Here is a 25,759-nt window from a genome sequence, read left to right on the forward strand (position 1 = left end):
ACAGTAGGAAAACCGGCGGGCCATCGTCCCTCCAGGCGGACATTTCGACTTTCAAACCATTACTCTCCCGACTTATTAGTGACTTTTTACCAACTCGTCGGTAACACACAAAGCCGACCATGTAGGCCCTACGTCGGCAGTGCTACTGGGGGTGGCGTGTTTTTCGGTATTGTTTGGTTACATACAAGATTTCTATACCATGTGAATATATATATATATTTTTTGGGTGGGGGATTGCTAAAGTCATGTAATCAATTGAATTTTGTATTAATTGAATAATTGTCCCGTGGAAACGTAATAATTGTCCCGTGGAAACGTAATAATTGTCCCGTGGAAACGTAATAATTTTCCCGTGAAAACGTAATAATTTTCCCGTGAAAACGTAATAATTGTCCGGTGGAAACGTAATAATTGTCCCGTGGAAACGTAATAATTGTCCCGTAGAAACGTAATAATTGTCCCGTAGAAACGTAATAATTGTCCCGTGAAAACGTAATAATTGTCCCGTGAAAACGTAATAATGGTCCCGTGAAAACGTAATAATTGTCCCGTGAAAACGTAATAATTGTCCCGTGAAAACGTAATAATTGTCCCGTGAAAACGTAATAATTTTCCCGTGAACACGTAATAATTGTCCGGTGGAAACGTAATAATTGTCCCGAGGAAACGTAATAATGGTCCCGTGAAAACGTAATAATTGTCCCGTGAAAACGTAATAATTGTCCCGTGAAAACGTAATAATTGTCCCGTGAAAACGTAATAATTTTCCCGTGAACACGTAATAATTGTCCGGTGGAAACGTAATAATTGTCCCGAGGAAACGTAATAATTGTCCCGTGGAAACGTAATAATTGTCCCGTGAAAACGTAATAATTTTCCCGTGAAAACGTAATAATTTTCCCGTGGAAACGTAATAATTGTCCCGTGGAAACGTAATAATTGTCCCGTGGAAACTTAATAATTGTCCCGTGGAAACTTAATAATTGTCCCGTGGAAACTTAATAGTTGTCCCGTGGAAACCAAATAATTATCCCCTGGCAACCCATTATGGTAACCGAAAAATTGTCTTTTGGAAACCAAATACTTAGATCTAACTTCTTGTTGAAACGTCGTGTTCTTGATGAATTTTTTGTCCTGCGATCAATTAATAGTCAGAATAGTATCGTAATTTTCTCATAACAAATTTAGTGTTTCACTCCATGTTATTAGGTTTCTGATTTTTAATAATTATTCTTAATGAAACGATCGAACTTCTATGAAGCATAGGATTAAGGCTATGATGGATGATACAACTAAGAAGAAAAAAGACAGCTCAAAATTTTTAAGAGATATGCTAGCAAATTCTTCCACTTCCACTCGATGCTGAGCGAGACACACTTCGGTTGTCCATAGAGCAAAAGTTAGGTCTCGAAAAATAGTACCACTTTCTAGCAAAGCTTGTGAGCTATAAAATAGATAATATGTATTAGCTTTAAGTAACTAAGAACTCGTTGCATTTATGATTGAACCATTGGACCGAGCAAGGAAGAAACGAGAAATACACTCGAAGAGTCATTTTTCGAAGATGGTCACCATTAGACCCTCTTCAAAAGTCAGGGGTGTATGTTGATACAAAGACTTGGGATATGGCTTCCAATAATGGGGACTTAATTGGACTGGTAACATTGAAGCCTATATGTAACGTCTTTGGGTTCACATACCTTATGTTCCGTCAAGCAGACGATGCTGCGCCCCCTTTTGAAAAGGGCGTATTTAAAAAAAACTGTACGTGCACGAACAATATGATTTTGTATCTAAAAGTAATTCTCGCTCGCTCATTGCTCGGTGAACAGAACTTAGGTTAACTTTTTACGTTTTTCGAAAGGAGTTTGTGATAAATATACTAGCTTCATCTCGCATTGGAAATGCCAAGCTCGATATTAGAGCTGGGGCTCTCGATAGATGTATTTTCTGTTCGAAAGCTTTGCACATGTCCATAACGCGAATCAGCTCTAGGAGGACGTCTTTAGGGCCAATTCCCAACATATTTCCATTCGAAATAGCCTCAAGAGCCTCCAAAACATTCTCGCTGTCGGCGTTAGTCAGCATTTCATGTCTCACGATTTGCTTTTGAACTTCACTCGTGATTCCAAATTTCGACTGCTAAACAAAATTTAAACAATTTCCAATTTAAGTTCGGTGGTGTAAGATGTTTCACTAAGTCATTTAGTTATCTCTAGACTGATCGTTCTTTAATTTCACTATAGGTAACATCAAAAGTAGGATGAGACTAGAAGTAAAGATCTCTAGCATTGGTAATAGATCTGGCACCCGTGAACAAATTTGAGGATTTTATGCCGCCACTATCGCGCCTACACTTGAGAGAAACAAATTGGTCGAGTTCCAAAAATTTCCTACCCCCTTCCCCTCAACCTAAAGCTGCGGAACACGGACGTGGGTGCTTGAATCTAGTTCAGCCGTTTACCGCCGCGAGCGTCTCACGTTTTGGAGGGAAAATTCAGAAACCGACACCGGAGGGCCAACCGTTGGTGTGTTATCAAGAATATTCACTTTCGCCAAGTGAAGAATTTGGTTACCTCAATACTTCTAGTCCCTTATCCTACATCTGGTAACATATTATTACATTTCAATTTATGTGCAGCTACTCACTGTTTCACATTTACAGTAGCTAAACCAATATCACTTCCAGATTCAATATATCATAAGATATGTTCCATAAGTTTGTCACTGGTTATTGAGAGCTTGTCGTGAAGTGCCGTAGGTGAAACGTCATAGATTCTCGTAAAGCGATGCCTGTCGAGGCGCTGTCAAAGGCTTTGTACTGATTAAATAGGAATATGAACTGCAAAACAGCGTGTAGTCAATTCTCGCGTCGTTCTCGAACTAGCTCTCAGTATGTCTCTAGAATTACGAAGTATAGAAAGTGTCATACTTATGGAACATATCTCATATACTTATGATAAGACTAAACCCATATATATTTAAAATGTCTTGAAATTAAGGAAGATCATCGTTTGCCCCACGGTCCAAACAGCCCCTTTAAGAATGTGGAATTTACATCCTCGGATAATTGTACAAAAACAAAGATCCATTAATTCGAGGCACTCATGTTTTGTATATCACTTCTTTAAGAATATTAAAACTGTAATTTTCTTTTTAACTTACACGGAAATACTTTTCTGGAGCAGATGATTTGGGTAGATATATTGGCAAATCCGGATACTTCAAAACGTCCTCTAGAGTGTCAATGTAAGTTGGTTTCGGTGGTAAGGTCAATTTGGAAAGAATGCTGCCAGAAATACATTGAACAACAATAAAGCAAGCGATTATCCACATAATAACAGCAATTCTTAGACCATCGTGAGTTGGGAGGTTCTTCATGGCTGTGAAATAAAGAAAAACATGGGAAAATATGAAATTACTTGACAAAAATAGCAAGTCAACTAGAAAAAATCTTTTATTATATTATCTCAAATCATATCTGAGCATAGCCGACTGAGTTTTGGTAATTTATTGAACCCCTTCCCCAAAAGGTTGAGTTTCAATTGACATTCGCCAGTTCTCGCGTTATCTACCTTTAATAACAATCCCTGTTTCTAATATAACAGTCACATACAGCTTGCTTTAATCTTTCTTCTTTGAACAGATTAACAGTCTACTTACACTGGCTAAGAATATTCCTTATACACGCGAAGATGTGCTCAATGAAGAGTTGACTTATTTTGGACTTCAGTTCTGCCCCTTTCTGTCGAAAATGTTGTATTTCAAGGGCAGTCCATGCCATCGAGAAAATGATCACAGTGAAAAGAAACGTCAGCCATGTCTGAAATAACATATTCAAATTAATATTATTTGTTTTTATCTAAGTTTATATCTAGTCCAAAATTTCATGATGTGATATTTTTGTTAGAGTTACGCTAACACACGTCGAAAACTAATTTTAACAGAATAATTAACGAGCTTACCCTAGATCGCCTCTAACTAGGCGCTAGCAGGAGCCTATTTTCTTCTAATTGATTTTGAAATTTACTCGAGTGAAGCTTTCGAAGTAGGAATGGAGAACAGAGTAATGTGGGCGCGCGTCAAAGTCCCGGACCCCCTTCCACGGGACGGAGGGGTATGAAGGAAGAGGCGGGTCATAGCGACGGAGGTAAAAAGGATTTCTCCATTTCTACTTCTAAAATTAAATCGATCCCTGCTTGTACTAAAGCGATTCGAGAGTGACTGCAGGGTAATTTTTTATGATAGTCAATAAATCCATGATTTTACGTAATTAAAATCTAGCATGCAGTTAAAAAAAATTATTATACTGTTGTATCAAAGACGCTAAGGATGGTGAAGTCCGTTGAATCATAGTTCACGATGTTCTTGGGACTAATAATGATCCATTCATCCTCTTGTACAATATTTGTGTATTTGAGATATTGGAAATATTCGTAATTTGGAGTCACCAAGATGAAGCCAATATCCGCTTCCTAATTAAAAATCGTTAAGGGGTTATTATCTTTCGAGTAGAGATCATCTGTATGTTTTACCAAAAACGGATTTATGTACTAAGAACGTCGGATCGTAGCTTTAGCCTCTAGTACCATCCTCGCATACTTTATTGAGAAACTTCGTCTGCTTATATTTTGACTCCACCCACAAATTCTGTGTATAGCGACTTCTAGAGATCGAAAATGTCATTCTTATCTCTATTTTCGTGGTTAAATATTTTTTTCCGAAATAGCGCCAGTGGTAAAAAAGCAAAGTGGACAACAATGGGATATAACTCCCGATTTAGTGGAATTAAGTTTTAAAGTTAAATAAAGAATATAAATAATTGGTGTTTCTTTTTTTAAGTATCTAGTTTTTCTTCAACATCATTTATTTAAATTCTTAACTTTAAAACTTAATTCCACTAAATCGGTAGTTATATCGCATTGTTGTCCACTTTGCTTTTTTACCACTGGCGCAATTTCGGAAAAAAATATTTAGTCGCTATATACAGAATTTGTGGGTGGAGTCAAAATATAAGCTAAATTTAAAATTTGCTACGTTCAACGTTCTTCTTACATAAATCCGTTTTTGGTTTTACCAACAAAAGTGTGGCTAAAGATGGAACATCCTGTATGTGGATCCAAAGAGGTAAGTTAGGACTTCTTTCGTTTGAAGCCTTGTCTCATGTCTAACATCTTTGGATCCACGTACCGGATTCTTTGTCTTCAGAAAACAAGATGGTTAAACACAAAACTCTATTTTACTCCCGACGTTTGTAGGTCTCTTGTTAACACAAGTTGGGAAAACCAAAATATTACCTCTCCGAGTCAAGAGGTCTACTACTACAAACTTATTTACCTAGATATGGAATTATTTCTCTTTTTTTGAAGTAAAATTTATGAAATATTGAAGCAGTATTCCAAGCATAGCGAATATACAGTAAAGCAGACGACATTTTACATCCAATAAGAATAAATCTCGGACACATGGAAATCAGTCAATGGGGAAAAGAACAGGAAATGAAGTCTACGCTTCAGCTGTTTACCGTTTATTCTGATAGCTACATTCACAACTGGTTTGCAGTGTAAACACTATCGTCTCGTCTCACCTCAACAATATTCTTAGTTTGCCAACATGAATGTTAATGTTAAATAACACCAAAGCTAAATTGTAGCTAGACGCACTAATAGTCAATGCGCACCATAAAGAGAATAAAAAGTCTGTAGCTATTACCCGTTTATCATTAGCCCTTTTACTATTCTAATTGCCACCATGATCTTTCCTTCTATTATAAAATCTCAACCTGATTATTTAAGAGTGTATTTAACTTTCGGTTCACTCTGAACCGTTAATGTCTCTCCATTATAGACAAGAAAATCAAAGCCCAAAGTTTACTTCACCTCAGGCCTCAATTATTTACTCTTTGTTTCACTAAGCCTATTGCGGATAATACTTGATATACCCGCTGGAGTCTAGGTCTTAGTTTTCTTCATGAAATCACTAAATCAAGGATTATTCTATATACAGATGTAGTAAAGCTTAAGTAATATATAAACAGCCATTTCAAATAACAATATTAAAAAAAATCTTTGGAATATCAAAATGAAACAGAGCTTTAAAGCTACAAAAGTACTAAACGCATCATAATTACGAAAAATACTTCCACATATTCACTTTATATTATGGAAAAAGGGACTATTAAGGTTCTGTATGATTTCTTAACACATCAACACAAGGCTAACTGCTAACGCGACGCACTAGTGTAACAATGGACGGACACACACAGACAAAAACATAAACTTCTACTTTACTCTTTCCGTATTCTATGAGAGCGATAGCTCTCTTAGATAAGACCTCATACCGACTTCAATGTATAAGGATGGTTTTTTGATTGGTTATAACTTTTTTTGTATCGTATTAACTGCTTTGAAAAAATTCCACAGAACTACAATTCGGGCCCTCAATATGTGGTTAAAATTTCAAAAAGATCCACTCATTAGTTTATTTTATAAAAAATAAAGTTGCTAAGGGTGGTTTTCATTTGCATAAAATTAATCAGCCCTTTTGGTGAAAAAGTTAAATTTTCCCATAGAAATAACATGGAGTTTTTTTCAAATTTAGCCATTTTGTGGCCACCTTTTTGACATGAAATATTCGTTTGTTACGTTTGGGAACGGTTTTATATCAAAATTTAAACCTTTTTCTAGGACCATTTTTAAGGTTTTTGAGAAAAATTAATTTTAAGTATGTTTAATTTTAAATTTTAAAAATACCCCAATCTGCGATATTTTAGCATTTATACACTGTTTTATTAGGAAATATCAGCGAGACCAATGTTGGCCTTTTTTAACGTATAGTTGCCTCATAATAATCCGATTGTTTCTTCTTAATGCCTTTTGGTTGGAATGGCCTATCGATAGTGAGATAAGACGGCTTTAATATTGTTGCAGTGACGTTGACGCGGCCGCTACAGCGACGCCATCAAAACACACGGGTCTAAATTGTCGCGGATATAGTCAAATTCAAACTAGCTTAATGGACATTTTAACTTTTCCCTACTAATTATTCTGGATTACCAATAAAAGATAATTAAACTAGACTCCCAATTAAAGATAAATAAACTAGACTCCCAATTAAAGATAAATAAACTAGATTACGAATTTAAATAATTAAAGTACTTTACCAATTAAACGTTCTTAAAATAAATTATCAATTAGAGTTAATTAAACTAGACTACCAATTAGAGGTTATTAAACTAGATTACCAATTAAGGGTTACTAATTAAATTACCAATTAAGGGTTACTAATTAAATTACCAATTAAGGGTTACTAATTAAATTACCAATTAAGGGTAATTAATCTAGATTACCAATTAAGGGCAACTAATCTAGATTACCAATTAAGGGTAATTAATCTAGATTACCAATTAAGGGTAATTAATCTAGATTACCAATTAAGGGTAATTAAACTAGATTACCGACGACTGGTAATTAAACCAGATTACCGACGACCGGTAATTAAGCTAGATTACCGACGACCGGTAATTAAGCTAGATTACCGACGACCGGTAATTAAGCTAGATTACCGACGACCGGTAATTAAGCTAAATTACCGACGACCGGTAATTAAGCTAGATTACCGACGACCGGTAATTAAGCTAAATTACCGACGACCGGTAATTAAGCTAGATTACCGACGACCGGTAATTAAGCTAGATTACTGACGACCGGTAATTAAGCTAGATTACCGACGACCGGTAATTAAGCTAGATTACCGACGACCGGTAATTAAGCTAGATTACCGACGACCGGTAATTAAGCTAGATTACCGACGACCGGTAATTAAGCTAGATTAACGATGACCAATAATTAAGCTAGATTACCGACGACCGGTAATTAAGCTAGATTACCGACGACCGGTAATTAAGCTAGATTACTGACGACCGGTAATTAAGCTAGATTACCGACGACCGGTAATTAAGCTAGATTACCGACGACCGGTAATTAAGCTAGATTACCGACGACCGGTAATTAAGCTAGATTACCGACGACCGGTAATTAAGCTAGATTACCGACGACCGGTAATTAAGCTAGATTAACGACGACCGGTAATTAAGCTAGATTACCGACGACCGGTAATTAAGCTAGATTACCGACGACCGGTAATTAAGCTAGATTACCGACGACCGGTAATTAAGCTAGATTACCGACGACCGGTAATTAAGCTAGATTACCGACGACCGGTAATTAAGCTAGATTAACGATGACCGGTAATTAAGCTAGATTACCGACGACCGGTAATTAAGCTAGATTACCGACGACCGGTAATTAAGCTACATTACCGACGACCGGTAATTAAGCTAGATTAACGACGACCGGTAATTAAGCTAGATTACCGACGACCGGTAATTAAGCTAGATTACCGACGACCGGTAATTAAGCTAGATTACCGACGACCGGTAATTAAGCTAGATTACCGACGACCGGTAATTAAGCTAGATTACCGACGACCGGTAATTAAGCTAGATTACCGACGACCGGTAATTAAGCTAGATTAACGACGACCGGTAATTAAGCTAGATTACCGACGACCGGTAATTAAGCTAGATTACCGACGACCGGTAATTAAGCTAGATTACCAACGACCGGTAATTAAGCTAGATTACCGACGACCGGTAATTAAGCTAGATTACCGACGACCGGTAATTAAGCTAGATTAACGACGACCGGTAATTAAGCTAGATTACCGACGACCGGTAATTAAGCTAGATTAACGACGACCGGAAATTAAGCTAGATTACCGAAGACCGGTAATTAAGCTAGATTACCGACGACCGGTAATTAAGCTAGATTACCGACGACCGGTAATTAAGCTAGATTAACGACGACTGGAAATTAAGCTAGATTACCGACGACCGGTAATTAAGCTAGATTACCTACGACCGGTAATTACCGATGGACGCGCAACGCCCTAAGACTTTTTCTCCCATATTTTCTAAACAATTTTAATTAATATGAAGACTGAAGTGACAGATATTAATAAAAACTGTCATTGTAGACAAAGACTGGAAAGTGTAAAAGATAAGGTTTGAAAATGAATTGCCTAAAGTAACAGATATTAAAATTTTCACTTTTGAAGACATCATTATAAAACATCAATTATTTTAAAAAATTCTTATCTTACTTTTTTTCACCAAAATTACTTCGGGAAAGTATTTTAAAAAGGAACATGCGCGTTATTTTAAAAATACTACGGCTTTACATTTTATTTTTTATCAAAAATTTAAAATTAGGTAGAAAATTGACCCTATAACGTGAGAAAATCGTTGAGAGCTTACAAAATATAAACCGTATTAAAACTTTACAAAACGTATTCATAAATTGTAAAGCTTTCAAAGTATTAAATATTAACGTGCTGTGTTGCTCTCAAAGATCACGATCAATCTACAGATCTTTTCGACACTAATAACTAAATCACAAAGAAAAGGCCTATATTATTTTCCGCTTCTCAATATTTTGAATTTTAAAATATAAAAATTTAAACTCTTCAAGAGAAATCTTTTCAGATATCGAAGTATTTGAATCTCCTAGAATCAAATGTTAGTTGAAAGTAAAACCAGTACCAAGCTAGTATCCCTTAAACCCTTCTAGGTGACAACTACTATTGAGGACAAAATACTTGGTAAATATTGCTGAAAAATATTTTGGGAAAATGAAATTTTGGTGAAAAAAAGTAAGATAAGAATTTTTTAAAATAATTGATGTTTTATAATGATGTCTTCAAAAGTGAAAATTTTAATTCTAGGAGAGCGATAGCTCTCTTAGATAAGACCTCATACCGACTTTAATGTATAAGGATGGTTTTTTGATTGGTTATAACTTTTTTTGTATCGTATTAACTGCTTTGAAAAAATTCCACAGAACTACAATTCGGGCCCTCAATATGTGGTTAAAATTTCAAGAAGATCCACCCATTAGTTTATTGTATAAAAAATAAAGTTGCTAAGGGTGGTTTTCATTTCCATAAAATTAATCAGCCCTTTTGGTGAAAAAGTTAAATTTTCCCATAGAAATAACATGGAGTTTTTTTCAAATTTAGCCATTTTGTGGCCACCCTTTTGAAATGAAATATTCGTTTGTTACGTTTGGGAACGGTTTTATATCAAAATTTAAACCTTTTTCTAGGACCATTTTTAAGGTTTTTGAGAAAAATTAATTTTAAGTATGTTTAATTTTAAATTTTAAAAACTACCCCAATCTGCGATATTTTAGCATGGATACGCTGTTTCATTGGTAAATATCAGCGCGACCAATATTGGCCTTTTTTTACGTATAGTTGCGTCATAATAATCCGATTGTTTTTTCTTAATGCCTTTTGGTTGAAATGGCCTATCGATAGTGAGATAAGACTGCTTTAATATTGCCGCCGTGACAAATTACCCCGTTTGTGGCCGCCATTTTTTTAAGGGGAAAAAAATTTGAGAGTGGGTCCTTTTTCGTTGCCATTTTCATATTTTTTGAGGATTTGCTCATGGATGGATTTTAAATATAATATAAAGTAGGTTTCAAGCTTTAATATAAGCCTAATTTCATAGTTTTCCACCTTTTTATTGTCCCACAATCTATTTCTAAACTTGGCACTTTCTTTAAGGCGGTGAAATTGCGCTAAGCCTTGGCTTACCTTTAATTTTTGCCATTTATAAAAATGTTTACCTCTTGTTGTTACTTCGCCTTCTCGTATCGTCGTGTTTTTAAAGTTTAGACTTTGAAAGTAGTGCTTAGTTTTCTTAAATATTACTTAATTGTATAAAATTTCAATATTATAATTGCCTAAAACGTCCGTATTAACGAATTCAATGTTTTTTGTTGAAGGGACGCGCCTTGCATTTGAATTTCGTTCCCTCGAAACTACCCCCTTTAAGAGACCGGCCGCCGGAGGCTTTTTCTTCTACGCCCTCTCGGTCGCTCGTTCAGCCCCGATTCCCCCGAAAACAGCTGTAGTGACTCTGTTATTTACCAAAAATGTATGCGGTCAGTGTGTTGTTTTTGCATTTTAATGCTTCTAATCGTGGTGCACGTCGAGGTTTACGAATCCAACGTGTGTTGCGTAATGAAAATCAAGGGTGGATACTATATGATCTAATGATCTATGCTTTAAAAGGAATTTGACGGCGACAGTCATGCAAAAACGGTATTAGGCCTTGCCAAAAGTTGACCAAGCTATAGTGAGCCTTGTCAGTCAATGATATAAGAAATTGACCCTCGGATATCCTCTGACTAGGAGATGGTTATAAAGTTACTAACTCTCGATTTTGGAGGTAGATACTGTCTAGTGACACTTAAAGTAACGACTTAATCTTATAAACAGACTAACATCATAAGCCCATATCGTAAATTCACCGATGTTGATATCTAAGCTTACTTGAAATACCAATACCAATTTTTTTAACTCAATGAATCTTAAATATCAACATCAAAAATTATCTTCTGAAAGAGATATCTACTTATATTCCATTCAAATTTCTCGCAACATTTCAAATTAACGAATAGAAATGTGCAAATGAAGTTCTAACTGATTAATTGGGCAAATTGCTATATTGGTCACCATTACCGATCGCAGATAGATTTGCGCCCTTCAGTAGTGTTTATTATGCTTGTGAAATGGTAAGCGAAATCTGTGATTAAAGTTTAAAATAGACATGAGCAAAAAGGGCTTTATTCATATCAACTCGATTACCGAATATCTAAATTTGACTAAAATTAACAAAATATTCCCTTCATGGTTAAAAATCTTGTTTGAAGCAGCAAGCCATCTAATCCTTATTGACCTTCTTTTGAAAAAAAATAATAGGTTGATACCTCTTTCAGTAGATTATTCATTCATATTTCAGTTTCATTGAGTTTAAAAAAAATTAGTTCCACCATTGGTTAATTTTCAATATTGACCAATCGACAATCAAAAATTTTAATAACTAAATTACAAAGACCGGTTCAAAACCATATTAGTTTTGAAACGATTAAATTATAATTTTAAACATATATACTAGTTAATTCCTCGTAGGTAATTAGTTTATTTCCTTAGTGAAATTAATGCTGAATATTATATACACAAAGTAAATAATAAATTAACTTCTAAAATTTAAATGTAAAGTGTGTGCATTATTTCCCGATTAATAAAAGATATCCACCTATTTTCATTCAAATTAATTACTAATTTGTGGATAATGGATAGAAAATGTCGAGCTCTAATTGCGATATAGCTAAAATCAATCCCACGGGCTAATTATATTACAATATAACCTTTGCCCTATGTTTACTGTTTTGAATTTTATTTGTAAAATTTAAAACATAAAATAGTATTACAATTTTTTTTAATTAAATAATTATTAATAAATTTCAATAAAATAAATTCTGGTTAAATACATAACACTACTTTTTATTAATTTTCTGAAATTATCAGAGCTAAATATGAAAGACACATATTTAATTGCTCTCATTTCGACACAACTGCAACCGTATAGATTTATTCATTTAATAACATTTCTCATTTCTAATTATTTAAATTCAAAGGGCTGTATTAACTTTTAAAGGTGAAAACCCAGCTGACTTAGAAGTAAAAAAATACCAGGCTGCCAGGCTGTCTCTTTACACAACAGAGTTGGCCATTCTCGCTTATGAGAAATGAATCCTTGTCATATGCATCTCTGGACTTTAGGAGCTCCAGGACTCCCAACTGAATCAGGGTGGGAAATAGGGATTTTTTTAAAACTAGACATTGGGCCAGCGACCCCCTGCCCAGGAATAAATGAACTGGTCCATGACCATTGACCAGGGCGCGGCGTCTGCTAAACTAAAGAAGTGGGTAATTAAAATAGTTGAGATAATGTCTGGACCCTGGTTACCCTAGAATTTCCTTAGTGGTCCTGTGGACCACTGCTCACCCTTCGATTTAATTTTTAAACTGGTCATTTTCCCTGTGCCACCGCCTTATTTGCAACGCTGAACTGAAGATTTCTTTTGACCGGACCATAGCCTACTCGATCACGCGCAACACGTCGCAAGCATTGAGTTCAGAACATATATCCATGTCGCAAGCTGCTTGCGCTATAGCGCGAGTCAGGGTGGGAAATAAGGATTTTTTTAAACTGGACATTAGGCCAGAGCCCTCCTGACTTGGAATAAATAAACTAGTCCGTGACAATAGACCTTTTCACCGGTAGAGCGGGGGTGAACAGGGGGGGAAATTTCGAGAGGTGAGCATGCGTAGAAAGAATGTTTGGGTGCAGTGCAGTACTTTTAACCATTCCTTTTGCCTTATTTGCTACGCATTCGAGTTTATTTTTATAAAACAGTGTTTTATTACTTGTTGTAAAAGTATTAATTGAACTTCCGAGGTGAAATTTTATCGAATTCAATTGATAGACGTAAAATTAGGGAATTTAATGAAATTCTACTCACTAAATTGGGCGCCAAGGCTTACGAGCGTGTTATACGCAGCACTTTCGGCACGGCATCGGCGGTCATCGCCGATGATCCCATACCGTCGCCGAGGCTTAGTGAGTTTAACCTACTAGTATCAATGCACCGTTTCCATTAGAACTTAAACACTTTATTTCTTAACATGGTTTTAATTGTACTATCTCAGTTTTAAATACTAGGCATTTTATTTTAATATTGAATTTCAAAAGGTCTCCCATACGTCCATCGTAGTTTAGTTTACACGTTTAACTCCATAGAAGCGCTATAACTCATGCCCCCAAACATTGCAACTTCTCATGCGCGGCCCTTAAAGTGAATAGGCTAATTGGCCAGAGCACGTCGTCTGCTAAGCTAAGGAAGTGGATAATTAAAATATTAGAATTTTAATGTGTGGACTCTGGTTACCCTTGAATTTTTTAGTAGTCTCGTGGACCACTGACCCCCCTCCGATTTAATTTTTGAACTGTACCAGGCAATTTTTAAACTCGTCATTTGCCCTGTGTTACCGCCTTATTTCCCACGCTGGCGCGAGTTGCTTTGCGTTGTCGAGTGCGTGATGGAGCGGGCTATGCCTGGAGTCCCAACCCCCGTTACTTACTACCAAAATACCCACTAGCATAGCCCACTCGATCACGCTCTCTTTTCCCCGGCTACATATTTTGAAGAGGGCACTTTTTAGGCGTATTTATTAACAATCTTGGATCACCTTTGTGGACTTTTAGGGTAGCCCTTATAAACTGAGTCGGCATTGCCCTGACTATTTTGTGTTTAAGGTTTATAAGCTTAATATCAAACAGACGTTAGTTAATGCTACAAAAAAAGTTCGAAATTGATAATCTCGGATCGTCTTTGAGAAGTTTTAAGGATATCCGAATTTCATATTGGGCTTATGAAAAGTTTGAGCTAAAGGTTAAACAGACATAAATCAGCGTTTTAAAAAATTGTGTAAAACTGTCAATTTGGTCCTATTTGTGGAATTTTTAGGGGAGCGCCTCGCGTTTCAATAAAGGGTTGTAAAAAATTGTATTATGTTAATTACAATAAGAATACAAACTTTCAATGAGTTACGTTTTTATTTTTTGGAGTATCATTATAAATAAATGACTGATTGAGCTAAAGTTACGGTCCCCTTTTTATATGTTTCTGCTTAGTGTAGATTTTGAAAATGTAAAACAGTTTCTTAACAATCTTAATTAAAATGAAGACTGAAGGAGCAGATATTAATCAAAAATGTCTTGATTAGAATCAAGTCCTAAAAAGTATCGATAAGACTGAGGTTATCACTTGTCTGAAGGATCAGATATTAATTTTTCTTTTTAATTGAAACTTAAAGGCATGCTTAAGAAAAAAACAACGTTCCATTACCGTTTTCCGTTGAAATAACTTATTTTACAGGTAATCAATTTCAAAAATTTACTTATCTCGGGTTTTCGGGCACAATTCCATTCCCCCAAAACATTTTATCATTACATTAATTACTTTTGAGAGATAACGTGTCAAAATAAGCTTTAAAACAATAAAAAACTGAATGAGCGGTCTGTTTAGCCATGACCAAAACCTTCAAATCAGTGTTGCTAATGTTAGAAAGTGGATGTTCCCACTTCCATTTTAAAAATTTGCCGCATTTCCCACACCCCCTTTTTTACAGTCATATTTATCTGGACTATTTTATCATACTAAGTTTAATATGGAATATCACTCCGCATGGCTTTGACAATATGTACAAATGCTATAAAGCTTTAAAATTCTCAAAATATGCTTTCTTTTTTTTCAGTGCCAAACTTAAAATCACCGAATTTATTTCAAAATGTCGCTTGAAATTATTAAACCGGATAAAATTTTCGAAAATGCACTAATTTTAACTGTGCAGTTAAAATTAGTGCATTTTTGAAAATTTTGCACTATTAACCCTTGAACAGGAAAATTCCGACATTTGATTGATTTCGGAAAAATATTACTTTTTCCCCACAGAGCCTAAAACCAAACCTAAATCTCCCACGATGTGGGAAATTACCCACACATTGGCAACACTGCTTTAAAAACTTACAACAAGCACACTTTCGAGACATGTTCTGAACAAATTAGTGCTTAACCCTCTAATAGTACGACCACGGAGAATTGATGTAAACTGTAGTTGAAATATATTCATGTGCGACCTGTGGCACTGAATGGTCTCTAACCATTGTTTGAAACTAGAGAGAGAAATAGTGAGCAGCATTAATCATGTCCTGAGCTATGAGAATGAACAGTATGACTGTTGACTGAAGTACACTAGACATTACATCATTTTGCATAACCACGAGTAAAAATCTAACTGTCCCTACTTAATTTTCCGCCATTGTTTTAAAACGTATCCACTGCGAAGCATACCGGGCACAAATGAGGGAACCTTTTAAAACTCAATGTCATACACGTACTCTCTCAAAAGTAATTAATGTAATGATAAAATGTTTTGGGGGAATGGAATTGTGCCCGAAAACCCGAGATAAGTAAATTTTTGAAATTGATTACCTGTAAAATAAGTTATTTCAACGGAAAACGGTAATGGAACGTTGTTTTTTTCTTAAGCATGCCTTTAAGTTTCAATTAAAAAGAAAAATTAATATCTGATCCTTCAGACAAGTGATAACCTCAGTCTTATCGATACTTTTTAGGACTTGATTCTAATCAAGACATTTTTGATTAATTAATTCTGAGCTGAGAAACAGGATTATCTCGAATACTAAGACAAGGAAGGATTATAAAATATGAAACATGGAGTGGAAGCTGTATCCTTATTACTCAGTTTTTACCTCTCCGAGTGACGTATGTCACGGAGAGGTATTACACTGGACGTGTGTGTGTGTGTGTGTGTGTGTCTGTCTGTCTGTCACGCCCCACGTGACCGCGTTCGCAGTTTGCGTATCGGAGCAAACGTGTTCCCAATTTCCGGACTGCATTGACAGTTCACGGAAATTTGGGTTTGTCTCCTCTGGCTATTCTACTTGAGTTCCAACACCACCAGCTTTGGTTTTCGTCCACTCCACATGGACACTAGTCTGTACGTGCTTGCTTCCAAGCACCACCAACTTCTGTTCTTCGTCAATTTCACCTTGACTCCAGCTTCTATGCACCACCATCTTCTGCTCGTCGTCAATTCCACATTGACACCAGCTTCTATACACTACCATCTTCTGTTCTTCGTCAGTTCCTCATTGACACCAGCTTCTATGCACCACCATCTTCTGTTCTTCGTCAATTCCACATTGACACCAGCTTCTATGCACCACCATCTTCAGGTCTTTTGTCCATTCCACATGGACGCCGGTCAGTACATTCTGGCTTCTTTTCCACCGTCATCGTTTGGTTTCAAGATATACGCGGCGAGCGGCTAGGGTTACGAGAAACGTCTAGCCTCCCAATGGCAGGGCTTCCACCATCGGTTCACGCGAATGCGTTTTTATCTATTATTTGGTTTTAAGATATACGCGGCGATCAGCTAGGGTTACGAGAAACGTCTAGCCTCCCAATGGCAGGGCTTCCACCAAAGGTTCACGCGAATGCGTTTTTATCTATTATTATAATGGAAACGGATCGTATATATACCCCAAAATTTGAAGAAAGCGGGCAAGAAGGGTACCCTTCACTTTAAACGTCAATATTAGCAAAGATTCGAAAGATATTATGAACAACTTTATTTTAAACGATTTAACTATTTTTAAAGTTATTTACTGGCGATTAAAATAATTAAAAATAATTATATTTATTTAAATATTAAAGATAAACCCAAGTACCGAAGTCGTTAAATCATTGCCTCCTATATCTATCAAGGCCCGTGCATTGCGTTATATTTCCTACATTGCCTCCTGTATCTATCAAGGCCCATGCATTGTGATATATTTCCTTCATTGCCTCCAATATCTATCGAGGCCCGTGCATTGCGATATATTTTTGAGAACAACAACCAAAATGGGAAGCTCCTCTCAGAACCATAATAATTTGTTTTCTCAGTTATATGAAATGAAAATATGGATAATATTTTCGACAATTCGATTTGAATGGCTCTTTCTGATGTATCATTCTCTCAGCACTGTTCATAATGGACAGGAACGTAGAGATTCGAGACACTAGGAATTACGATAGTGTTTCAAATCCTCTGTATTGAGGGCTTAAAGGCTTGGAGTGAGTCGAAAGATAAATACACATCCTATTTTTTAGTTGTACCATGCGTACCACAATGTTGCCAGGCGTTTATTGAAGGATGCTTGGGTACTTGGTACAGACTGTTACGTCTACCAAGTTTCCTAGCATCCAAGAATAAATAGGATTCATAGAAGCCAGTGTTAAGGGCATGTCATGGGTCAAGTCGTTAAATATATCGACGCAGTTAAATAGCTGATGGCATTATTTTATCCACTTTCCCATTGCCTTCGAGTGGAAGTTCAACTTTGGCACGGACGACAGATGGCGCTCTTAAACTTCTACCCCCAAAAATCGTTGTTGTCTGCTCGTTTTCCCCTTCCGCGTTTTTTCGTTATAAACTTATGATTTAACGAACTGTTAAGATAAAATTTCATATTTCCTAAGACAGATAAGCTTCTACTCCTTTCATATTACTCCCAGTTAGATTTAATGCTTAAAAAATATATTTTCAATAAAAACACCGCTTCCACTAGTGGATTTATACTCCTTGTTAGATTAGTGTAGGTGTAGAGAGTAATCATTACAAACGCTAAAAAATATATTTTCAAAAATGAAGAACATAGAACATTTATTCTATATCAAAAAATATTTTGGTGGTAAGATTGGTTTAGAAAAATCCAAACGGCTAGATATTGGTAAAAAAAGACATGTGTAAGCTATTTGTAGATGAGATAATTGTTTTACATGTTTTAAATGAGACTAAAACTTCCACTATTGTGTCTAAAAAAGTGTTGGCCATGTATATTTTTTAAATATGACGGAATTGCGGTTGATATGATAGCGCCCTATTTGCGAAAAAAACCTTTTTTTAAACAGTTGAATCATTCTTTGATAGAATTTCGAAGGAAGAAGTTAAGTGTTAGATTTGCTCGATTAATTTTGTTCGGCAAATAATATAATTAAGCCTTACGTATTACTGAAGGAGATTGATTTTGCCAACCTTTGTGAGTATTTAACTGTTTAATAATTATTTTGGTTAAGTGGGAGCCTAGCTTATGTGTGATTGGGTTGTGGCTTCCATGATTTGGGCACATTTGCTTTTTGTGTGGCAAGGTATGATTCAGCTTTGATATGGACAAATGTTACAAATCATACTGGTAGACTAAGAATGCGGTTGAGGTATAGCGAGAGAGTAGAGTTTCCACAGCAATTGAGAGATATTGAAAAGGCTTGAACAATAGACTATTTTAAAATTCAATTCCTGCACTTGCAAAGAATTAAAAAAAGCGATAGATGCATATATTTAGGTTGTTTAAGGGGTAGTGATAGTCATCTCCACTCGGAGAGGTAATATTTTGGCTTTCCCAACTTGTTACCTCTCCGAGTGACGTATGTCACGGAGAGGTATTACACTGGACGTGTGTGTGTGTGTGTGTGTGTGTCTGTCTGTCTGTCACGCCCCACGTGACCGCGTTCGCAGTTTGCGTATCGGAGCAAACGTGTTCCCAATTTCCGGACTGCATTGACAGTTCACGGAAATTTGGGTTTGTCTCCTCTGGCTATTCTACTTGAGTTCCAACACCACCAGCTTTGGTTTTCGTCCACTCCACATGGACACTAGTCTGTACGTGCTTGCTTCCAAGCACCACCAACTTCTGTTCTTCGTCAATTTCACCTTGACTCCAGCTTCTATGCACCACCATCTTCTGCTCGTCGTCAATTCCACATTGACACCAGCTTCTATACACTACCATCTTCTGTTCTTCGTCAGTTCCTCATTGACACCAGCTTCTATGCACCACCATCTTCTGTTCTTCGTCAATTCCACATTGACACCAGCTTCTATGCACCACCATCTTCAGGTCTTTTGTCCATTCCACATGGACGCCGGTCAGTACATTCTGGCTTCTTTTCCACCGTCATCGTTTGGTTTCAAGATATACGCGGCGAGCGGCTAGGGTTACGAGAAACGTCTAGCCTCCCAATGGCAGGGCTTCCACCATCGGTTCACGCGAATGCGTTTTTATCTATTATTTGGTTTTAAGATATACGCGGCGATCAGCTAGGGTTACGAGAAACGTCTAGCCTCCCAATGGCAGGGCTTCCACCAAAGGTTCACGCGAATGCGTTTTTATCTATTATTATAATGGAAACGGATCGTATATATACCCCAAAATTTGAAGAAAGCGGGCAAGAAGGGTACCCTTCACTTTAAACGTCAATATTAGCAAAGATTCGAAAGATATTATGAACAACTTTATTTTAAACGATTTAACTATTTTTAAAGTTATTTACTGGCGATTAAAATAATTAAAAATAATTATATTTATTTAAATATTAAAGATAAACCCAAGTACCGAAGTCGTTAAATCATTGCCTCCTATATCTATCAAGGCCCGTGCATTGCGTTATATTTCCTACATTGCCTCCTGTATCTATCAAGGCCCATGCATTGTGATATATTTCCTTCATTGCCTCCAATATCTATCGAGGCCCGTGCATTGCGATATATTTTTGAGAACAACAACCAAAATGGGAAGCTCCTCTCAGAACCATAATAATTTGTTTTCTCAGTTATATGAAATGAAAATATGGATAATATTTTCGGCAATTCGATTTGAATGGCTCTTTCTGATGTATCATTCTCTCAGCACTGTTCATAATGGACAGGAACGTAGAGATTCGAGACACTAGGAATTACGATAGTGTTTCAAATCCTCTGTATTGAGGGCTTAAAGGCTTGGAGTGAGTCGAAAGATAAATACACATCCTATTTTTTAGTTGTACCATGCGTACCACAATGTTGCCAGGCGTTTATTGAAGGATGCTTGGGTACTTGGTACAGACTGTTACGTCTACCAAGTTTCCTAGCATCCAAGAATAAATAGGATTCATAGAAGCCAGTGTTAAGGGCATGTCATGGGTCAAGTCGTTAAATATATCGACGCAGTTAAATAGCTGATGGCATTATTTTATCCACTTTCCCATTGCCTTCGAGTGGAAGTTCAACTTTGGCACGGACGACAGATGGCGCTCTTAAACTTCTACCCCCAAAAATCGTTGTTGTCTGCTCGTTTTCCCCTTCCGCGTTTTTTCGTTATAAACTTATCATTTAACGAACTGTTAAGATAAAATTTCATATTTCCTAAGACAGATAAGCTTCTACTCCTTTCATATTACTCCCAGTTAGATTTAATGCTTAAAAAATATATTTTCAATAAAAACACCGCTTCCACTAGTGGATTTATACTCCTTGTTAGATTAGTGTAGGTGTAGAGAGTAATCATTACAAACGCTAAAAAATATATTTTCAAAAATGAAGAACATAGAACATTTATTCTATATCAAAAAATATTTTGGTGGTAAGATTGGTTTAGAAAAATCCAAACGGCTAGATATTGGTAAAAAAAGACATGTGTAAGCTATTTGTAGATGAGATAATTGTTTTACATGTTTTAAATGAGACTAAAACTTCCACTATTGTGTCTAAAAAAGTGTTGGCCATGTATATTTTTTAAATATGACGGAATTGCGGTTGATATGATAGCGCCCTATTTGCGAAAAAAACCTTTTTTTAAACAGTTGAATCATTCTTTGATAGAATTTCGAAGGAAGAAGTTAAGTGTTAGATTTGCTCGATTAATTTTGTTCGGCAAATAATATAATTAAGCCTTACGTATTACTGAAGGAGATTGATTTTGCCAACCTTTGTGAGTATTTAACTGTTTAATAATTATTTTGGTTAAGTGGGAGCCTAGCTTATGTGTGATTGGGTTGTGGCTTCCATGATTTGGGCACATTTGCTTTTTGTGTGGCAAGGTATGATTCAGCTTTGATATGGACAAATGTTACAAATCATACTGGTAGACTAAGAATGCGGTTGAGGTATAGCGAGAGAGTAGAGTTTCCACAGCAATTGAGAGATATTGAAAAGGCTTGAACAATAGACTATTTTAAAATTCAATTCCTGCACTTGCAAAGAATTAAAAAAAAGCGATAGATGCATATATTTAGGTTGTTTAAGGGGTAGTGATAGTCATCTCCACTCGGAGAGGTAATATTTTGGCTTTCCCAACTTGTTTATTAACTAACGTTATCATTACTTGTCCGATATTAGCTTTGCAAAAGAGTTTCCGTGGTTTGTAATACTCGCTCTATATTGACTATGAAATGTGTATGGTGTTTCGACTTCATACGCAATCTTCATTACTCGTCCTATATAAAATTTGACTAGAAATTTTTGATTGATAGAGGTTTTTCTTAAACAATTTCTTAAATTTATTTGATATTAATTATTATCTTCGTCAGATATTTGCTTTAGTTATACTTACATCGTTTTAAGAAACGTTATTCGTAATATCGTTTGAACTTAAACTATTATTTTGGTTTCCCCGCTAGCGTACTGCCTTTGCCAAAGTTTTGGAAATCTAGGGTATATATAGCAATCGTCTCCCAGTAAATAATAGGAAAGTACGCAATTGCGAAAACCTTCGGTGGTGATCCCACCTTAGGGAGGCTAGACGTTTCTCGTAACCCTAGCTGATCGCCGCGTGTATCTTAACCCCAACGATGATGATGGAGATAAATAATAAGAAAATGCGCATTTGCGAAAACCTTTGGTGGTGATCCCACCTTAGGGAGGCTAGACGTTTCTCGTAACCCTAGCTGATCGCCGCGTAAATCTTAACCATAACAGCGATAATAGAGTAGAAGCTAGTGTTGCAGATTGGTGTCTATGTGGTATTGATGAAAGACCAGTTGATGGTGATGTTAGAAGCCAATGTTGCAGATTGGTGTCTATGTGGTATAGACGGAAGACTAGTGCATGGTGGTGTTAGAGACCATCAAGTAGGGACAGTTTTCCGAATTTCTGTGAACTGCGAACGCAGTCCGGAAACTAACAATACGTTTGCTCCGATTTCCCAACTGACAGACACACACACACACCCACCCCCACACACACACACACACAGACACACGTTGAGTGTAATACCTCTCCGTGACATACGTCACTCGGAGAGGTAAAAACTGTTAATTGATTTCAGTTTATCATCCGATAGTTCTTACATAAATATAATTTTTTTCTAAGTGTAGGACTGTAGGGACCGTTTGCCTAAGTTGGGAAAATTTCCCATGTTATTTCTATGGAAAATTTCCTGTTTTCCGTCAAAATCAGCGACCCATTTTCAGAAAAAGGAAAATATTTTTAGCAACTTTATTTTTCATAAAATAAACTATTGGAAGGATATCTTTGAAACTTTAACCACACAATAAGGGTTCAGTATTTAGTAAACAGAAAACGAAAAAAGTTACATCCAATCAAAAAACATAATTATACATTAAAGTGATCTTCAGGTCTTACCTACCCGCTCCCTTAGAACATTAAAGTTACCTTTCGGAGTAACATCCCGAGGACTCCCGTACCGTTTCCTTTTCCGTATACATCTCCGTATTCCATTTCATTTTCAGTAAGAATACCATTGTACCTTAAAATGTAAGTTTACGTGATTTCAAATTACCTAATTATTGTACATATAAAATTATTTAAGAGTTACGTTACTTGACGTTCAATTTCGAAAGTGTTTTTTCAACAATTAATTTGTAGTAACCTTCAACCTTGGCAGGCATCAGTTGTTCATAGACGCCCCATATTGGTATCTGAATCACAAATTTCAAATTACGAGTGATTATTAATTTAAAATATATTTTCCATAAGCATGACACCACCATAGAGCATATACAATAGAGGAGTGGATGCAGCTCTCTTTAATTTTTTGGAACTACTTCTGGCACTCGTTTTCTTTGTTGACAAGTGGTTACCTTTGTCTAAATATCACTCACCACCCTCCAAGAGGATATACAGTAAAGCAGACGACATTTTTCAACAAAATATTATATGTCTTATATAAAAGTAAATCAGTCAATGAGAAAAACCAAAAATGAGTAAAAAAATGGCGAGTTATTCCCATATGCATAAGTAAAGGCTAAAGTGTCTACTCCTCAACTGGATATCCTCTATGACACCACCTATATTTTGACAGAATTAAGCCTTAGTGAGAGCTAGTTTGAATTTGACGGTATGGACAATTCGTGGTCAATAGTGGCAATAAGCTGTGCTAATTAGCTGACAACTAATTGAATTAGAATTAGTAATTAGGGAAATATTTTTGAACTAATTAATTAGCCAATTAGCAATTAGGCAAATATTTAAGAACTAATTAAATAGCTAATTAGCAATTAGACATAGAAACTAATTCAATTCAATTAGAAATTAGACATTTATTTATCAAACTAATTAATTAGAATTACTATTTTCTAATTAAGGTAAAAAAGAAACCATAAGTAAACATAAAAGTTTAAAAGTGCCCATGGATTTAGTACTTTGGTAATGCAAAGTTTAATCTTTCAATGCCATTGAAAAACGGGTACGGAAGCCAAGAATTATTTTCGAAAAATGAGACAAGCCTCGAGCCTTCCGTCATGTTAAAATTTGTCTCATTTCTTCATTTTCTTGCCACAGTTCCTATAATGGACTCCTGAGTAGTAAATACATGCGCGCTGCTTTTAATTCGAGTAGGTAAAACAGTCGAAATTTCGAAATGGGGCAGTTGCGAACTACGAAATATTCTACAAGTACTAGTATTCTCTCATATTTGAGGAGCTGAAAAATTTAGAGTAGCACTAAGGCTTCCTCATCGATATAATAAGGCTTTTTCTTATTCAAATAGATGAATCATGAGTTAATTCCTCGATTTTTTTACATCAAATTGGCGTAAAAGATTAATTGAAAATCCAATTGGCTAATTAGTTAATCCTAAATCTAATTAAATTTTAATTAGATAATTACCTTTCCGATTCATACTAATAAATTAGAATTACTTCTCAATTAGCACTAAGTTAATTAAAAATTCAATTACCATTTTCAATTAGTAAATGTTGCTAATTAATTAGAAATTCAATTAGTTAACTAATTAATTAGCACAGCTCTGTGGCAATTAAATTTTAGTTTAATTTTTTTTTCATAAAAAGTACTTTTTAAGGTTTCAGCTGTCTTGTGGCAGTGGTGTACACTTTTGTTACTATCTATGCGCTTTTGGTAATTGTTTCCTTGAAATAGCTGACAATCGACGTCATTATCGTTGCCCCATACCACGTGACTGAATTTGTGCCCTTTTTTTAAACATTTCGGAGACTTCGGCTCAAGATCTATTAATTTTTTATACAAAAAATTCTACAAATCATGATCTAGATTTATTTTACCCATCAAAACTCTTTATAGTTATTTTTTACAATTTTTTTTTTCATATGAAACTGTGCCGTTTTCAATTGGCATTTTATATGGAGTAATTTTCTTGGATTGAGAACGAAAGTCCCTTAAAAATTGCATTAAATGCATTTATGGCTATTTTAATATTGCTCCATGGTGGCAAATTGCTATCAGCCAATGGAAAACGACATAACAGGTTCAGTGATTTTAGCCTGATTTTGGGGAGTGGGAAGCCATTAATGAACCATTTGACTTTCAGATGCTGAAATCTCGGCTTTTTTTCAGTTGCTAGTTCGCGTTCGGATGAAGTGGTCTTGTAGAAAATTATTAATTCTAGAAAATAATCAAAGGAATGATAAAACGGCTAGTGCGTGTCTTTGTGAAGTTGAAAATAATCGCGAATACTTTAATATACGCGTAATGAACTCCAGACAATAGAAAATAATGTCTTCTACGAACTAACTCAATGGCATACTGTGATTATTTTCCGTAAGCTTCTACTAGTTTTTGATTTAAAATAAAATCTACCATTATTCTAGAAATGGGCATAAAACGTCTTACTGTTCTCGTTAGTTTTTTATGTAAAAGCGCGGCTAGAGTACGCCATCGTGATTTCATATTGAACACAAAGAGGCCTATTTTAAACCGTACCAAACTTGACCTAACCCTAACTAAACACCAGCTAAACTGAATTCGAAACATACCAACCCTTGCCTTAACTGGGCTAATTTTTTTTCTTTTTTATACGAAAGAGCTTATAAAATAATGAACGTTTCAATTGGTAATATGTTATAATTAGTGATGAACCGGTACCGATACTCGGGGTTTCCCGGTAGTATCGGATCCGTTGGTTTAATATAATACTAAACCGATACTCGTTTAAAATGCGCGTTATATGGCGCTACATTTTTAG

At 35.8% G+C, this 25,759-nt stretch overlaps 1 protein-coding gene and 1 long non-coding RNA gene across 3 annotated transcripts; one reads left to right on the forward strand and one right to left on the reverse strand.

Annotated features, from left to right (window-relative positions):
* Window positions 1–1,134: 1,134 nt before the first annotated feature.
* Window positions 1,135–25,759, reverse strand: LOC149658736 (putative glutamate receptor). 2 transcript variants are annotated; one of them, XM_089844381.1, is made up of 8 exons: window positions 24,612–25,759; window positions 23,140–23,237; window positions 22,972–23,065; window positions 4,311–4,475; window positions 3,664–3,823; window positions 3,166–3,383; window positions 1,853–2,142; window positions 1,135–1,444 (listed from the first exon to the last, which is right to left on the reverse strand). In XM_089844381.1, exons 2-8 carry the CDS (start codon window positions 23,205–23,207, stop codon window positions 1,234–1,236), a joined length of 1,206 nt encoding a protein of 401 aa, XP_089700507.1. In that variant the 5' UTR covers window positions 23,208–23,237; window positions 24,612–25,759; the 3' UTR covers window positions 1,135–1,233. The 2 variants fall into 2 exon arrangements, with proteins under 2 accessions (XP_089700507.1, XP_089700505.1); XM_089844379.1 differs by lacking the exon at window positions 24,612–25,759 and having other exon boundaries at window positions 23,140–23,409.
* On the forward strand, window positions 9,782–12,405 carry LOC149658737 (uncharacterized). The gene is made up of 2 exons (XR_016369910.1): window positions 9,782–10,536; window positions 10,851–12,405. It is a non-coding gene; the product is annotated as an uncharacterized LOC149658737 (long non-coding RNA).

The sequence above is a fragment of the Phalangium opilio genome, unplaced genomic scaffold (genome assembly GCF_054372755.1).
Source record: "Phalangium opilio isolate 3A_F unplaced genomic scaffold, DU_Popi_V2 ptg000075l_1, whole genome shotgun sequence".
Taxonomy (NCBI): domain Eukaryota; kingdom Metazoa; phylum Arthropoda; class Arachnida; order Opiliones; family Phalangiidae; genus Phalangium; species Phalangium opilio.

Excerpts from the sequence above, each read along its gene's own strand:
- LOC149658736 (XM_089844379.1), bottom strand. The coding sequence starts at position 23,309 with ATGGTGGTGTCATGCTTATGGAAAATATATTTTAAATTAATAATCACT. Across the intron at positions 23,066-23,139 it reads CTTTCGAAATTGAACGTCAA|GTACAATGGTATTCTTACTG; the intron begins GTAACGTAACTC and ends TTACATTTTAAG. Across the intron at positions 1,445-1,852 it reads ACAAACTCCTTTCGAAAAAC|CTCACAAGCTTTGCTAGAAA; the intron begins GTAAAAAGTTAA and ends TCTATTTTATAG.